The 18,188-nt window shown below is 42.6% G+C and overlaps 1 protein-coding gene across 1 annotated transcript in view; it reads left to right on the top strand.

The window, feature by feature from the left end:
* Positions 1-18,188, top strand: part of tmem132e (transmembrane protein 132E) — a 295,863-nt gene that overhangs the window by 87,425 nt on the left and 190,250 nt on the right. Inside the window, exon 3 of the mRNA XM_084319694.1 lies at positions 17,325-17,465. Within this exon, the coding sequence (XP_084175820.1) occupies positions 17,325-17,465 (141 nt within the window). The remainder of the gene's footprint in view (positions 1-17,324; positions 17,466-18,188) is intronic.

Here is an 18,188-nt window from a genome sequence, read left to right as displayed (position 1 = left end):
TAGACTAACAGGAATTGTGTAAAGTTGCCCAAATAGTGCTAGGAATAGCAGTACATGTCCCCTTTAATAGGAATGGCCTAAAGGAGACTTTGTCATTTCCCCCGAACCCTTATTGAGGAGACAGACGCTTTTATACCATCTCCCCCAGAGCAACAGCTCTCCACCTTGTCTCAAGCCTGTTGAGGTATACTCTATGTAGACAAGACATATATAACTACTGCTCAAAAAGGTAGTTAACACAGACCTGCCCAGATATGAATAAGACAGTTAAAACATAGGGTGTTCTTCTCTTGTGGACGTATTTTGTTATAATAACCTCCCCATATGCCCAGAGATCATGAAATGGTTAAAATCGTTATACTCCTGCCTTTGAAACCACAGAGGACCTTCCAGAACCGTCTTTCCTGTGTCCTACTCCCTCTCAGCATTCCTACTGTCTCAATAAAAGAAAAGAAAGATTCTGGAGTCAACGGATATCCTCTCCACGGCTGCAGATATGTTTATCCTCAAAAAACCCACTTTGAAATACAAACACAGCCTCCTTGATTTAGTTCTCTATTATCAGCACATCAAGACTGCATTTCCCATCTGTTTTCTCTCTTCGCTCACATTTGCTGCATCCATTAAAAAGAAAACATTGTACTTAAACCCAGTCACGTTAGGTCGACAGTGGTAAGAATCTAGTATGCGGCACCTCCGCAACTCTAGAAAAGCCTCCCGTATAAAGATGATAACAATGATTACCCCCGAAGAATCCTCAGCCTGTAGCCCCCCCCCCCTTCTTTCTCCTCCAATGAGCTGTCGGATCAGGGACATATCCAGCCTTTTGGGTCACGCGGTCCTGTCTGTTGTGGCCTATTTATTATGGTGGAAAAATGAATGAATATGGTGCTAATATCCCCGCCGGGCCCGTGGCCCAGCTGTCTCGTTTACCGTCGGCATGTCATTCTAAGGTCTCCGCTGAGATAATGAGCCTCAGATCTTTTTGCAGCAAGGTATGTCTCAATGCTAAGCGGCCATCTGTACCGCTCCGTTATTCATGGCAGCTGTGAGTGAGACCACGCTCGACACAGAACCCATATTGACTCGGTCCCTCGAAGAGCCACAAATAATAAGCTGATTGCATGTGCTTTCTTGTGCTGAGGTGATGCATAATTACACTGTCTGCTCCGATCTATAGCTGTTGTCTCTTTGCCGGTGAGACACTGTGAATGTTACTGTGCAAACACGTGTGGGAGAGATTTGTTTGTGCATACTACTCAGTACGAAAGTCATTGATTCTCAGGCTTACATTGATTCACCCACTCTCTAGTGTTCATCTACGACAATGCCAGGTCGACCGTATCAGGCCGACCGACTGCAGAGACCGTATCAGGTATTATTTTCTGCAGTCACCTGCGGTGCAACTTGTGAACATAATGCACTGATGTAGGGACAGCTGTGAAATACATAAATGATATCTGTCTCTGTATAATTCACAGCCATGTGGAGGCACTCGAATAAACAAGTGTGTCATTCTCAGATTAGGCAACATCATTCTGATGATCCTTGAAGGGAAACCTCTGGCAAAGCTCTTCTACACTTGAAGACTTTAACTATAGCCATAGGTCTCTGCACAGCTGTATCGACTCCGACATATTTCATATACGCAAGTACAATTATGACTGTACAATTACACAGTTGTGATCTCCTATGAGATAAATCTAATTCCAACAGAGGAAACCTGGGAGACTTCTCTTCCCCCTCCGCCCCAGAGAGCACCAGAGCGTCTGTTTGCGTCCCACCAAGACACAGCGGCGTGGCTAGTCGCGGGCAGCACAAACACTGACCCTAGATGGAGATGGAGAAAACGTAGAAAGATCGATTCTGCACTTGAAGTGGGAAAGATTCATGCAATACAGTTTTTGGTGCACAAAGACTGTGACATGCTTGCCTGCCTGCTCAAATGGGAAAAGTATTTGAACAGACATGGCCAACAATCAGTCTAATACTTACCAAACATTCCCACAGGAATGGCGTACAGATTGTGCTGGTTGTAGCCCTCTCATCTCCGCTATGCCATTTTTGATGGATCTGTGGTTCAAAGCTGAATATATGCTGTGGTCAAGGGGGTAATTTCGTATATTGGCATTCCGAGTGCCAGAGTGCACTCTGGTAAAAGAGTGCTCAGAGCATCACCCTTTCAGAGCCTTCAGAGCATCACTCCAACCACTCTGGCCAAGCAGTATGTCTGTTTGATCTTCCCTGCATCACATCTGTGAACTGAATTCATCCAAGGTCACACTAGTTATGACTTGTCAACGATCCACATTACAGCCGGCTGCCTCGGAAGAACAATGCTCTGTGCACGTTGCATTATGGACCACTCACATGACCACTCATATGATGTCACGACAGATACTGAGACTGGTAGCCAATCATACATATGCCGAAGCAAAAATATCAAGCACAGCAGCAGAGTGTGTGATCGAATGGCGTCACGTGATACATACAACCAGGCTTAACATCAACCACAGGACCAAGGAACAAATATGCACTTATCTCCTGAATTATACATACTGTCACGCAACCGAATTTGTTGCGTCTGCAGAACCACAAGTGATAAAGTTGCCTGTAAAGTGCAGAGGAACTAATGGTGCGTCCGCCCACAGAAGAGTGGGAGGCTTTGGCGTCCAGATTTAGCTCCTCCAGAGAAGCCCTGCTTCTGCTGTAGCCCATAAGGGCGTGCAGAGACATTCCACTGCTGACATTCCTGTCCTGTCTCGCAGTGGGGCTATTTTTCATCTTCCCCACATCGCATCTGTGGACCGAATCCATCCAATGTCAGTTAGTAACGACTTGTCAACGATGATGATTCTAACAGAAGACTATCTATCCTAACAGAAGTTATCACCACAGAAGTTTGGCGTGATATCCCCAAAGACTCAATCACACGTTGAGTGCAATTACTGCAAATTAACCGATGCTGCATAGGCCGGTGTGGCCCCATTCCAGTCCTGTCTATTCATCTTATTGCCTTCATTCGCGCGTGTCGCAATGGCACGGGAATGGGAAGACTATACTCCATCCATTCATCAGAGATCAGTTCACTGACGGCGGCACTGCGAGCGGTCCGTGGGCCACTATCACCACCATCCATGATCAAATGTTTTGACGACCCACTCCACGGCACACTGTGTACCCTCAGGAACTGCCAAATACTGGAGTCCAATCTGTTCGAGGACTGGCACACTGCGAGAAGGGTCTTTGTCGGTATGCTTGGACAAATCCACGTGGGAATTCTAATCAGTGTGTCGTGTGCAATGCCAAAATGGACAGAGAGACTGGACATTGAGGGGAGAGGCGATTAGAGGGGGTAGGGTGAATTCTATTTAAAACCAGCTCATAACATAATGTTGGTGTCCTGGAAAACCCTCCGATTTATCAGTATGTTTGACACATTGTTATTGTCAAACAATTGTGGACAGTTAACATACTGAACATGTGTAGATCACGTTTCATGATCCGTTTCTCCAGGAAACCGCTGTTTATTGTGTTCTGACTCCCTCCTAAAGTACCACTCAGACACGGTGGACACAGTGAATCTGCATGCATATCACAGTGTTTAGCTGATGTTGTGCTTTTACACTTGTTAAAAAATACTTAAAAAGGTCAGCATTTCAGCCTTCTTGTTTTTTGTGTGGAATTGGACCTTTGTGAATTGTATCATTATGTTTTCTGCTGTTCCCCATGCCAAGCAAAATAGGCTATACATATTTATGTGCACAGGTGTATAGTTCTGTTAATTAGTTCTGTACATTATTAGTGAGTCACCTCATGGCCCCATATAGCTTCAGGTCAGCTGTGATCCAACTTTGAATCAACAATGCCACGCTTTGTCAGTTTTTTTATTCTATATTAATTATTCATATTATTATGGCTGTGTCAACGGTCACTGACTGAGCAAAGCAAGTGTAACTAACATGGATGGACATCTCAATCTGAACAAAGACAGTAGCATAGATGCAAAGCATGAGGGCACATTCTCTAAACTATACAACCAAAGTGCCCAGAGACGCCACTAGAGAGCAGAGTGGCTAATGGTGAGTGAGCGAGTGAGTGAGCGAGCGAGTGAGTGAGTGAGCATTATTGACAGTCATTGAGGGTCTATGAGGGCAGTATTACTTCAGCCAGAGCTTGCATGTCTGCATGACATACTGTATACAGCAAATATGAGACGGAACTGGACGGAAATCGTTCACAATACTTTGTTTACATTTGACCAAAGTAAATCCAGCTGTATTTGTGGAACACTTCAGCTACAGTATGCTGTATTGGCTTAGCATACATTGGCAAGCCATAGCATGGCTTCCTATTATTTTCAGAGGAAGATCCTAGAAAATAACAGACAAATAAAGATCCCATCTGCTCGTCCCTTTTTAAGGTGTTTAGCATTTGAAAAACGAGGATGCGATGCATCATCAATAAAGGTGTTTTATTTTCCTTTTTTTCATCATCTTTTCTTTTTTCACATCGAGCGTCGGAGAGGAGATAAGGGAGTGAAATAAAGTTTGGTTTTAAGAGGAAAGAAGCAGCAGCCATTCATCACGGTTGAGTTCTCAGGATAGCGCTGGTGCCTTTATCAGGTGAGTGCAGTGGGAGCCCGAGTTCAAAGGCAGGGATGTGAAAGCGCTTGAAAGCCGGCGTGAGGTTAATCCCCTGGAAATATTTGCCGCTCCCCCGCGCCGTTCTGTCACACATGTCACACACGTGTGTGTATGTATGTGTGTGTGTGTATGTCTGGGGCAGCCAGCAACCTTTGAATATTATGGAGAACCTCAGAAATATGAAGAGATGAGTTCCCCACATTCAGCAGCGGACGGGCATGAGTAATCAACTCCTTTTACTGCCGCCTAATCTTACTGATCTAGTGAAATATTAAAGGGCCACTTGACCAAATAACAATGCTTATTTGTTTTGCACATAATCTCACACACATCCCAAAACTCTAAACAGTTTTGTACACATTTGTTTAGTTTGACAGTTATTGAGAGTAAATTAATATGGCCATCAGTGATGTCATCAGAGGACACTTGCTGAATGAAATTATGTAGATGAAAATGTTTTGATTAGGATTGCAATAGGGATTGCACAAAAAACGTTAGCTCACACAATTTTGTTATAACAAAAAACAACAACAATTGTTTTCATGCACATATCACTAGTTCTAGCTATAATATGAGTTTCACGTTAGCAGTTAGCATTTCTTGGATGACAGTGTGGCCAGCTGCAGCAATAGTGACCATGATAGATTTGCATGATTAGTTGCGTCACACAGGCTACTCCGATTTTCAGAAAGTACAGAGAAGCCCGAGAAGGATGTAGAAATGTCCTAAAACTACAATACCCAGCTCACACCAGCCGCCGACAATGGAAGTCCAACCGTTTTTTTGTGTTTATATCTCACGGTTCGAACAAACCTCAACGTTATTGCCATAAAATACAACGTATTATTGTTTCTTTACCTTTCTGTGAACGTCAAAAAAATAAAAACGCATCGCAATTATACAAAAGTAACTGGTGGTACTAAATCCAGATTTAACTCTGCCATTGGAAAGAGGAGATAAATTAGGTAAATACTTTTAGTTGAATTTTCTGAAAAGATGGCTAGGGCTGTTAAGCCGTAAGGTCCCCCAATTGGGGGACCCTGCTTTTCTTTATCATAAATCGATCAATAGAGACCGTATTAGATCCCAAATGATCATATAATGGGGTATCATTGGAAAGCCACACTCATTGGCTACAACCCTGTCAAAAATGTTCGAGATTGCCAAATTATTGACGGAGCTAGAGCCCCTGGAGGTCCGGGGTGGTAATGTGTACTTTGGTGCACGCCTCACATATCAAGTTTTTTTTATTTATCCTTTATTTATCCAGGAATGTCCCATTGAGATACAAGATCTCTTCTTCCAGGGAGTCCTGGAACTGTTTAAGTTCAAGTTTCTTTATTATTTGTCATAAAGAAATACAGAATACTTTGCATGAAATGTTTTTTTCTGTTTCGCTCCTGAGAGTGTGCTAGATAATAATAAGATAGTATAAATAAGTATAGTAAGTAAACAATAGAAAGTCAAGAAGTCAAGTAAACACAAGTGTAAACAAGAATTGTTCAGTATACCTCTATATACAGTATGTACAGCTGGTACAAAAATGGTGAGGTAGCTTAGCTTGTGGTGCCACCTTGTGGTGGTGAGGTGCAATAAGGAATAAGGAAGATATGTGCAATTCTCTTACCAATAATATAAATATAAAGTGTAAAGTGTAAAAGTGTAAAGTGTGGTAAAGTGGGTGCTACAGTGTGTTGTTTATTTAAAGTGAGTGTGTGTGCTGTGGGTGTGTTGTAGGGGTGGGAATCACCAGTTTCATCATGATACGATACGATATCGATTCTTTGAACAACGATACGATATTTGCCGATATCACAAAGTCTCTCACGATACAATACGATACGATTAGATTCAGGTGCCTGCGATCGATATGAGATGATATCATATTTAACACAATCAGTAACATTTAGATCAACAAAAAAAAGGTAATGAAAATATCATTTGACATTTGTATTTTTGAGCTCTTCCAGACATTTAAAGGAAAATCAATCTATTGTTTTTAATACAAATAGACCTCCTGTTCACTGTAAAGTGCCACGTTTTTATATATTGAGCTTTAAACTTTAAGCTACATTTTTTGGAACTCAAAACTCACAACCTCCCTCTCCCAAACCGTTCCTACAACAATTTGTTGATGTTGCATGATCATGTATAGGCCTACATTTATTATGTATTATATTGTTTATGTTTAAATAACATTTAAACATCAAACTCATCTGACCTCATCTGGTCTTTCCAAAGACGCGCGCACACACACACACACAGAAAGGGAGAATGATATGCTGTAACATCTACACACACGGAGCTACTGCTGTTGTTCTTGGGCGGATATGAGACTCGCCACAGGATTTTCAAAATAAGAGTATCGATATGAATCGATCTTATTACATTGCATCGATCCGATTCGATTGTTGATAATTACATCGATGTATCGATCTGGATCGATGTATCGTCCCACCCCTAGTGTGTTGATGGCTTGTTATTGTTCATTGTTCAATCATATCGGCATGTAACTCGAGAACCGCAGAACGGATGTTGTCACCTGAAAGGGCAATTGACAGGCAACAAATAGGGCTTTAACTATCTATATATTGTATTAAAAGAAATGCACACCCGAGCCGCTAGAGGTCGGCAAAGTGGCGCGTCGCAAATCGTCCTCATGAGGGCCCATTATATCTCTTTTATCGTAAAACCGTGAGGAAATGACTGAATCCAGATTTAACCCTGCCATTGGAAAGAGGAGCCTTTTCCCTATCCATAGATGTATGGCCATAATAAGGTCATGGTCAAGTTCAAGGTCAAATCTGAATTTATATTATCGATTATCATTTATTACTGTATCTACAAATCCTTCTGTTTAATCATCTTCCCTTTATTCATTTGCTTAGATCTTTTGTACACCTGATCTCAATAAGGTGGTGAATGAGCTCAGTGAGCGAGCTCGGTTTGCGCACGATTGTAACATGGTGTTATTCACCTGCACAGATGCCAAAAAATATCATCATTTATATTCTCCTTTATTTCATACAATTTACTCAAGCCTAGTAACAGACGCAATATTTCTGACACTGGGAATACATACCCCCAGGTCCCTAGATGGTCCTAGATACCAAGAACATGCAAATTGACCTTGTAGACGTGGAGCAATCTTCCATTTACTTAGGCATGTACCTTTAGGCGAAATTTCTGAAAATAGGGCTACAGCTTAACAGGTTAAGAGGTTAAAGGTTGCTGAACAAGGAAATAAAGCTGTGCCAAAATGTGTTTTAAAGACAGGGATGAACTTAAGAACGACAACTCTCTCTCCACCTGGAGGGGAATCAAATCTATGATGGGAATTCAGGACAAGGCACATTGATGACGTGGACGTCTAGAGAAAATTCATGGGCCAGACTGCATCAGCGGCTGACTGCTTAAGAAACTGTGCTTTGTTCTTGCATGACATAATTCACAATTATTTTCCATCTGTCTTGATCACAGAACAAAAATCCATTGTTGTTCCAGTGGCCAAGGTTCCATCACCAAAGGTGTTGAATGATTATGACCCTGTGGCGCTTACCTCATTAGCTATGAAAGGTTTTGAATGGATCGTAAAGAGGAGCTTACTGGCCACGACACAGAGCATAATTGACCCACTCCAGTTCACGTATCAAGCGGGGAGGATGCCACAGTAACACTGCTGGATTTTGTTGCTGGGCACCTGGAGGGCAAGAAGATGCATGTATGCTTCTGCTTTGTTGATTGCAGCTGCATGCAGCCCCATATTCTAGCTTTGGCACTGTATGTTGGCTGGTCGTGTAATGTTAATGACACTTTGTCTGATGCCGGTTAGCAAACGATAAAGACGAAACAAAACACTGGGGGGAAACAAAGTAATATAACCGGGTTAGTCCAAGACACGAGGAATATTAATGCAAAGATTTGAAAATAGGCTTCTTGGTAAAACTAACCACAAGTGATCAGTACGAACAAGCTGTCGGGCTCTTTATGCTGCCGGTGCTTCTCCCTCCGCGTGCGTCCCGGCGTGCGCCCAGCTGCTCCCAATCGCGTCTGATTAGACTCTATGAGTTGGGATGAGGTGGGAGTCACGACAGACAGATCACTATTGAGTACATTTGTTGGCAACCTCAGCATTGTTAACAGAAATATGCTGGGAAATATTGTTAAACTTTGCCAAACGACCATTGGCACCGACTTGAATGATATTGATATGAAAAATAATATGTATGATAAGTTAGATCCAGGCAAAGGCCACCCTGGCGGATCATCAACATCCTTCGACTCCTGCCATCAGGGAGAAGGTACACTTTCCCTATAGGAGCGCCAAATCAAACAGATATATGAGGTACACTTTCCCTAGGATCAACAAATCAAACAGATCTCTGAGGTACACTTTCCCTATAGGAGCGCCAAATCAAACAGATCTATGAGGTACACTTTCCCTAGGATCAACAAATCAAGCAGATCTCTGAGGTACACTTTCCCTATAGGAGCGCCAAATCAAACAGATCTCTGAGGCGCACTTTCCCTAGGAGCGCCAAATCAAACAGATATCTGAGGTACACTTTCCCTAGGAGCGCCAAATCAAACAGATACCTGAGGCGCACTTTCCCTAGTAGCACCAAATCAAACAGATCTATGAGGTACACTTTCCCTAGTAGCACCAAATCAAACAGATCTCTGAGGTACACTTTCCCTAGTAGCACCAAATCAAACAGATCTCTGAGGTACACTTTCCCTAGTAGCACCAAATCAAACAGATCTCTGAGATCATTTGTTCCCTCAGATGTTGGGTTCTTAAACTAGCTGTAGGCCTAGTTGCTACTGCACACACACACACACTTCAATTAAGGACTGATGGACTCTTAGTGCTTGTATAGCTCACTGCGACTTTATTATGATGACATCTACTCTATGTTTATTATATGTATTTATATTTATTTATTGTTATGCATGTGTATTAGTTGTGTTGACTACTGTTTGAAAACCACATTGTCCCTTGGGGATAATAAAGACTATCCAATCCAATCAAGGGGAAGCAATTGACCTATCTCAGGTCCCGCCCTCTTTTCTTGATCTTGATTTGAGGGAAAGCAAATGTTGTGATTGCATGATCAAGAAAGGGCTTGATATAGGTACATTTGGAACAGCTTGTTTAGGTTTGTTATTCTGGGCAAACAGCAATGAGTACCTGTGCCCCCCCCCCCCCCCGCCCAAGTGCCAAAGTAACATTTCAGACTAGTGACTTGGCAAAAAAAACATTTTCCATAATACCAACATAATCTGCATTCAATGGCATCTTGTCTGACTAGAATTGTTATAGTGGTGGCCTAAAAGTTAGAGAAGTAGGGTTTGTGACTGGAAGATCGCCGGTTTGATCCCCTGGGCTGGCAATAAAAAGAAAAAGATCTGGGTGGGGAAGTGAATGAATAAAGCTCTCCCGTCCCTTCAATGCCAACCGTGAAGTGCCCTTGAGCAAGGCACTTAACCCTGAACTGCTCCAGTGGAGTGTCAGACTGTGATTGTACTGCCGTGGGCGGCTCTCACGTATGAATGTATGTAACTGTGTGTGAAGCAGGTTGTTCTGACAAAGTGCACCCGTGCTCAACCCTGGGCAAATAAACATAAAATATACATATATGTATGTATGCGGTTGTGTGTGCGTTCATGCATGTGCAATAAGTAGTTACCATCAGCGGCCTAGAAATCCACGCTACTACGTTTCGGTGCCATATTTATCACCACACTGTATCAGTGATTTCCATCTCCGGGATATTAATCAGTTCAACATGGTACCACTGGCAGCTGCGGTCTCAGACTGATATTACCTCTGATTCTCTCATTCTAATTCTCTCTCTGCCTGCCATTTAAAAAAATTGAAATAAAAAAGGGGGGGGGGCTCTCTGGCAGGTTCCTGCCTCTCCAGCTGCAGCCACCATGTGCTCCGCTGTCGGAAAATCTCAAAGCCGTTCACCCAGAGCGATAAACAAGATAGATATCAAAGCACTACAGATGATTGCTGATATTGCTGCTTGTGATCCCAGGCCAGGGGAGGGTCTGTCGCTTCAGAGATGGCCCGCTACTCTGGGTGGAAAACCATCACAGAGTTGTTGAAGGTGCCAGCAGCCACCCCGTGTCTTTTGTGTGTGTGGCCAGTCGGATGACTTTAGATGAAAGGCTATGTGATAACGTGCATTAGTGAATTTAGTGATCTGATTAAGGTCAAAGCTGCAATTACTGACAGTATAATATGAAAAATACTGTCAGTAATTGCAGCTTTGACCTTAATCAGATCACTAAATTCACTAATACACGTTATCAGATAGCCTTTCATCTAAAGTCATTGTTTTCTAAATGTCCTGCTCAAACAACCCACGTTACCGGTGGGCGGTCTATTATTATTATTATTTATTTTCATTGTTGACAAAACCCAGACCGAGATTTAGTTCCATCTATTTTATAAACCTATGCATTTGAAAAGGTCTTTTTCCCATCAATATTGTGCTGTTTGTAGGTGAAGTATTTACTTACCTTATTTTACAACCAGGAAATGCCCAAGAGAGAGTTGTATGTATTGTAATCTTTTAATCCAAGCACAAAATCGATTATTATTTTCAGAAAATCTCGTTTTGGGAACAATTAGTATGTTTATAATAATTAAATGTGACGTGATTATATTTTAAGTAAGTATTATACGTACAATTATAAGCTACAAAATGTGGCAGTAAAATGTGTTAAAGATGTTTAAAATTAATAACAATCTCTGCAATGAGTGGTTACCATGGTAAGGACTCTGGCAGAAACCACTGGATGTGTGGAAAGGGGTCAGGTATTGTTAGTCTTCTAAGATGCTGTTAACAAGATTCAATTCAAACCTTTATTTGTTATCGAAAATAATTGAGGTCACCCTCATTTGGTGAGATGGTGGCGGACTTAGCAAACTTCTCTTGAGAGATATTTTTACAGGCTAGATAGAGTAAAATCCCCATAATATGTAGTTAAAAGTCACAGCTGAACAAAGAAAATGTGGTGACTAGTCTTAAACTTGTTCATCCCTCTAGCAAGAGTGAAATCCAGTCTGAGATCGTAGTCCCACATACAGTATACAACATCGCTGATTTGTGTTGCATTTTGTCCTTGAGAGCCACACCTCAATTCCACTGAAGAATTTCAGGACTGAGTAAACCCCTACCCATATGGAAAAGATTGTCATTGGGTTTAAATCTGCAAACAAAACTCTTAATTGTGTAACAGTTTTCTGTAAGCTATTTAAATAATCTGCCATTATACTGTATGGCTGGACAACCAGTGATCTAACATAATGATAGCCGTAGTTTATTCACCTGCAAAGTTGTTGAGAGAAGCCCTGCTGTTCGCTTCTCTCCGGTCCTGGTTCCATTACACTTGTGGCATCCGAGCTCAGTTCGCAGTTCAGTTGGAAGCACAGAACGTGGTCTTAGAAGAGAAACATTTTGTTATTGCTATTTTCAGCGGTCGTGATTCTCACTTGCAAGGCCAAGAATCAATTGTTCAATCATTTGCTCATTGTACCTGCGCTGTAGGCTACAGGATGTTGAGGGGGATATTATTTTGGCTTGGCCCGCGTCCAACCTGCAGTTGAGTTTCCTCTGACTCAGCACAGAGCCGGTGAGGAGATCCGGCCTTGATCACTTGATGAGATCCATTATTGGGGAAAGGATAGAGGAGAAGTCAAGTTGTCGTTACTCTGCTGTCATGCCCCTCATTGGTCATTTGGCTTAAGAGGCAGGCGATCTATACCCATTAATATTTATATTCAGTACAGGGCAATTCAATAGTTAAATTATTCAGTTCAATTCAACCTTTTTTGTCCCCATGGGGAAATTGTTTTTGCAGCCAATTGATAAAAAATATCAATACATACATACTGGGTGGGGAATCTCACAATACGAAAAAAGCGTTGCTCGCCTCAACATGATTCAATAGATTAGATACTACAGTAGATGAATAAATGAATGAATGATAATTGCATTTATATAGCGCTTTTCTAGACACTAAAGTGCTTTGGTGTAAATTGCCTCCTGTGTAGCACCCAACCGTGGGCTATGCAGGCCCAATGGCTGCCATACACTGGCACCAGGCACACATCACACTACACAATGGCTGAACGGCTCAGGAGACGAGGACTGATATCAGTCAATTAAGGGGGAGGGATGATTAGGTGGCCTTGATGTCAGAGACCTGATTGGGAATTTGGCCAGGAACGTCGGGGAAACCCCTACTCTTTGCGATAGGCGCCCTGGGTTCTTTAACGTCCGATTCAGTCGGGACCTCGGTTTAACATCACAGCCGAAGGACGGCACTCGCAGCTGTACGGTGTCCCTATCGCCGTAACAGGGGCATTGTTACTGACAAGTCCGGAGGACAGAGTGCTCCCTGCTGGACAACAACACCATGTGCTTTCAGTAGAAAGCTATCCGGCTGCAAGCTAGCATAGCACAAATGAGTGGAAGAGGATACGGACCACTAACCTAGCTTAAAACTCCAGGAGAGGTGCTTTTGCCCAACAGCTAGGCTAGCTGGTTTGTTTCCGCTTCCATTGGTTTGTGCTAAGCTATAGGCTAGATTGCAGCCGGATAGCTTTCTACTGAAGGAAATTGGTATCTATCTTCTTGTCTTGAGAAGATGTAATCACATTTCCCATAATGTTGGCGTGTTCCTTTTACGATCAGTTACACATAGACCATTTAACAGTTATGTACAGTAAACAATGCTGACATTTTGGCTCCAGAATTCTTGATCTGAAACCAGGTAATGACCCGTTACCTTCACCTAGTCAAATGCTTTCATCGGGAATGTCCCTGGAGTTTTCCCCCTGGAGTACAATAGTCTGACCAGGTGTGTAAAGGCATTAAACACCAACGACCCGGCCTTAGCTCAGACACTCCATGCAGCAGGGCATGAGAGCCATGTAGACAACACTTTAATAGCCTGCTTATTGTAAGAGCTGATTCTACAATAGGGTTCTGCCTTGATGTAACTGATATGTTACTCATGTTGCCTGAGGATTCCGGCATCCTGTATGTGTTGTGGATATGTAATCATGTTTATGTATTGATGTTTTTATCACTTGGCTGCAAAAGAAAAACACATTTCCCCACAGGGACAGTACTGTTGAATTGAATTGAATTGAATTGAGATGTAGATCCGCTTCTTCAGGCAAATTACCAAAGGAGGACACGATACTTAAGTTGACTTCCGCCTCTGTCCTTTTCCCAATCAGAAATGCAAGAGAACCACCTTAAAGCAAGTAGTGTATTTGAGTAAATTGGGTAATTGTAGTAATTCATGAACGAAGCATCGCTGATTCTGACAAGGCAAGCTCATTGATTCTGTTGAACGATCCCAAGAAGGAAGGTTAAAAAATACATTACGGCTATAATTTATGCAAGGCAATTAGATATATGGGGTGTGGGGGAAATGATTGGGGAGCCAAGCCAAAAATAGCCACCTGTAATGACTGAGTTGCATTCAAAGTCAGGGTAAGGGTATCGCTCTGCAAGCACAGTGCTGCAGAAGCAGCAGAGTGATGGAGTAAATTCAACCCATGTTACATTATACGAGTCACAGTACTAAAAGTACTAAAAGTGTCCAATGGAGTCTTTGACCACTAGTTGATGAAAGTGGCGCTATCGAGCACATGAGGAGGAAAGGGATTCCCGAGAATTGTGCATTACATGTTTTTCCAGCACACGCATGAGGATGTACAAATGCAAAACAATGGCCATTGATTGGTCTACTCTATACGATCATCCTCAAAATCAACTGCCTGTCAATCAAAGGAGCTCGGACTTCTAATCGAAACATTGAAAAAGGAATTTGCATGAGGTTACATGAGGTAGGAAATGTATTCAGCTCGTATACTATAGAACAACAATAGAACGGTGTAAATGTGAATACCGTATAAACAAAATAGTTTACACGAAAACTGGATACCTTTAAACATCTGTGGCCAAATATTGCACTATATTGGTTGCATATGACACGTCAATGCTTAGTAAAAAACCTGTGATGAAAGACAAAATCATAGTCAAGTATATTGCAGGTTCCATGACTTTAAGCACAATACATGCTGGACATTTGCAGTTGGGAACTTCGATTACTTATCTTTACTTCAATCAATTGCTGAACATAGATAATCTCAGCTCTTTCCAAAGCTAAATAACATCAACAGCTTCGAACCCAGGGAAAATGTGACTCACCAAGCAACATAGGCTCTGCATATTGGACCGGATTATGAATGCTTATTAATGGAATTATTGATTGTGTTGCAGAGAAAACAAACAATTGGATTACACATTAACCTACACATGAACTTATCAGATACAACAGACGGGCAAGATTGAAGATTTGGATATAATGTCAATTCATTCAAGGCAACAGCGTTTCTGTTATCTGTGGTGCTGGTCTGTGCGTGTGCGTGTACGTGTGTGCATGCATGCGTGTGTGCTTGTGTGTGTCTTTTTTACAGCAACATATGGTACAAGGCTACATTTCACCATATTAATTGCACGATAGGCTGTGATTAATGTTGATGAATTGCTAATTAAAAACACATTCGAATTTAATTGTATTATTTCGGGGAAATCTCAAAACATTTGTGGGGCAGCGGTAATGAAGGAGCGTGTGACAACATGGATGGAGGAATCAATCAAAAGGTGCTTAAACCCCACGGGAGCCGCCACCACAGCATTGAGTGGTGATCCATTTCTTAATCACGTTCGTTCACTTTGACATTGACATTTGACTGTTGACGAGAGAGTCTCCGGTCGCACTCCGCCTCGTCTCGGCCACTAGCATTCATTTGCAGGGATGCGTTCCATCCCGGGCCACTAGCATTAATTTGCAGGGATGCGTTTACACCTGTTGCTCGGGTGGAAAAGACCATTAATCACCGCAACGTGGCACAACTTGGTTCCATCCAATGTTCCGTTCGGAAGCTTGTTAAAATAGAAAGGATGCCCGCTCGGCAGAGCGGAGGCTGGTGTCATCGATCATCATTCTCTGTGCGAGCGCTTCCAGGCTAATCAGGGATGTAAACACGTAGCCGCACAACTTGTGAAATTAAGGGGGAGGAGCTCGGGGGCCGAAGGGGGTCAGCTGATTAATTTGCAGTGTCGGTATTGTCAGCCCTGGTGATATAATATAGTCTCTTATAGGAGTTAGTCATTTAGTTATAGGCCTCCTGTCACTTATAGGAGTTAGTCATTTAGTTATAGGCCTTCTGCCTCTTATAGGTCGTAGTCATAGTTATAGGTCTCCTGTCTGTTTACCCCCCCCCCCCCCCCTATAGGCCCAGTCTCTAGACAGCTTGCTGAATAACTTAAGTGATGTGTGAACAACACTGGGATGTGCATGCGTCTGGTAGGACAGCGCAGCACAGGAGTTTCAGGAGAGCAGTAGCCCACATAAAGAGCGCTACGTGTTCCCCCCGGCAGGTCGAGAAATTACTTGACAAGCTGCATGAGACCAGCGGACCATGTAATAAGTGAGACATTCCGACCAATCACATTCCACAGAATCACAGGAAACTGAATGAGTGGCTCCGGCTAGTTAGTGGCTTTATACAGCGTCAGCACACATCATCCTGGGTTCAACATCCAGCATGTGTGCTGTGTTGCATGTCATTATCTCTCTCTCTCTCTCTCTCTCTCTCTCTCTCTCTCTCTCTCTCTCTCTCTCTCTCTCTCTCTCTCTCTCTCTCTCTCTCTCTCTCTCTCTCTCTCTCTCTCTCTCTCTCTCTCTCTCTCTCTCTCTCTCTCTCTCTCTCTCTCTCTCTCTCTCTCTCTCTCTCTCTCTCTCTCTCTCTCTCTCTCTCTCTCTCTCTCTCTCTCTCTTTTATACAGTTAACTCATCTTGGAGGCATGCCTTTACAGATCATCATTAGTGCAGAACCAGAGTGCCCTTTTCACACTCTTCTCAATGAGGGCAAAGGTGTATAGTGATGCTGCTGAAAGGCATTTTCAGTAGTTAATGAACCATACCAAAACCATACCAAACAAATTGTTATTATTCAATATACAACATTGAAAACATGTGTGGAGGGGAAGTGGGCAGACTTGATATTTCAAACATGTTCTACTTATCACATTTGATATGCAAACCCCTTCTTCTTCAAAATGACTAGTAACTGCAGCGTTCAGATAAGGCTGTGGAGTCAAAACTACATGATTTGCCTTCATGTATGAAAGGTGCTTTATAAATACTTACTTACTTACTTACTTACTTACTTACTTACTTACTTACTTACTTACTTACTTACTTACTTACTTACTTACTTACTTACTTACTTACTTACTTACTTACTTACTTACTTACTTACTTACTTACTTACTTACTTACTTACTTACTTACTTACTTACTTAACCATGTGTGGAGTAAATGTACAAAATTCCCCAAAAAGAGAAGTATTCACATACAAGTACAAGTAAACTCCAAACGTACTTGCAGTGCTTGAATAAAAGTGTGTTCTGTTGTCAAACCCACCATGTGAGCTACATACAGTAAAAGTTACTTTCTACCTCAGGTTTCTAGTGAGTGAAACCCCCGAGGTGCCGGTGTGGTGTACCCCTGACCTGCACCATCATACATCACCCTCTACTCACCATCATCCTTCTTCTTCTTCTCCTCCTCCTGCAGGGTGAAGGCTAAGAAAGGGGTGAACCTGATCCAGACCACTTCTAAGAACGCCCAGTGGAAGGTGGACTGTGACGTCCAGACCGGAGCCAAACATTCCATCACCACCGTGGAGGTCAACAAGAACAAGGGAGCCAGGCAACCGTGAGTCAGCACACACACACACACACACACACACACACACACACACACACACACACACACACACACACACACACACACACACACACACACACACACACACACACACACACACACACACACACACACACACACACACACACACACACACACACACACACACACACACACACACACACACACACACACACACACACACACACACACACACACACACACCCATCCATCTACTGTAACCATAACTACACCACAGAGGGAGGTTTTTCCCCTTGAATGATGAACCGAAGGTCTTCTAGAAATCTCCTCTGGCAAAGTACTCAGTGGTCTTGCACTGTTTGATTAAAGGTTGTTTTTTTGGAAGGAGCTGCAGGAGAAAGAGGTGGGTATTTAACAGGTGCTCTTATCCAGAGCCATGTAGAACAAGTCCATCGGCAGGGTAGGCTAACGTTCTTGAATCACTAACGTACAGTACTAAGTACAGAGAGCAGTGCTAAGAGCACATGTCAATGCCCAGTCAATAGCTTGAGTCTACAGTGGATGCAGAGGAGGAAGCAAAGTGGTTTTGACTAAAGCTTATTTCCCTTTGTAGGAGGGAGAGGATGTTGTCTACTGGGTTTCATTGATATTGATTTAAAAGAGATAATGTAGCTGTAAGTGATTTCTATAACCACTATTTAAATACCTTAGAGATGGAATATTGTCATTGATTGGATCAGCAGTAAAGTA

This window comes from Notolepis coatsorum (assembly GCF_963971535.1).
Source record: "Notolepis coatsorum genome assembly, chromosome: 8".
Classification (NCBI taxonomy): domain Eukaryota; kingdom Metazoa; phylum Chordata; class Actinopteri; order Aulopiformes; family Paralepididae; genus Notolepis; species Notolepis coatsorum.
The sequence above is the reverse complement of the archived record's forward strand: the minus strand, read 5'-3'. Positions and strand labels throughout refer to the sequence as shown.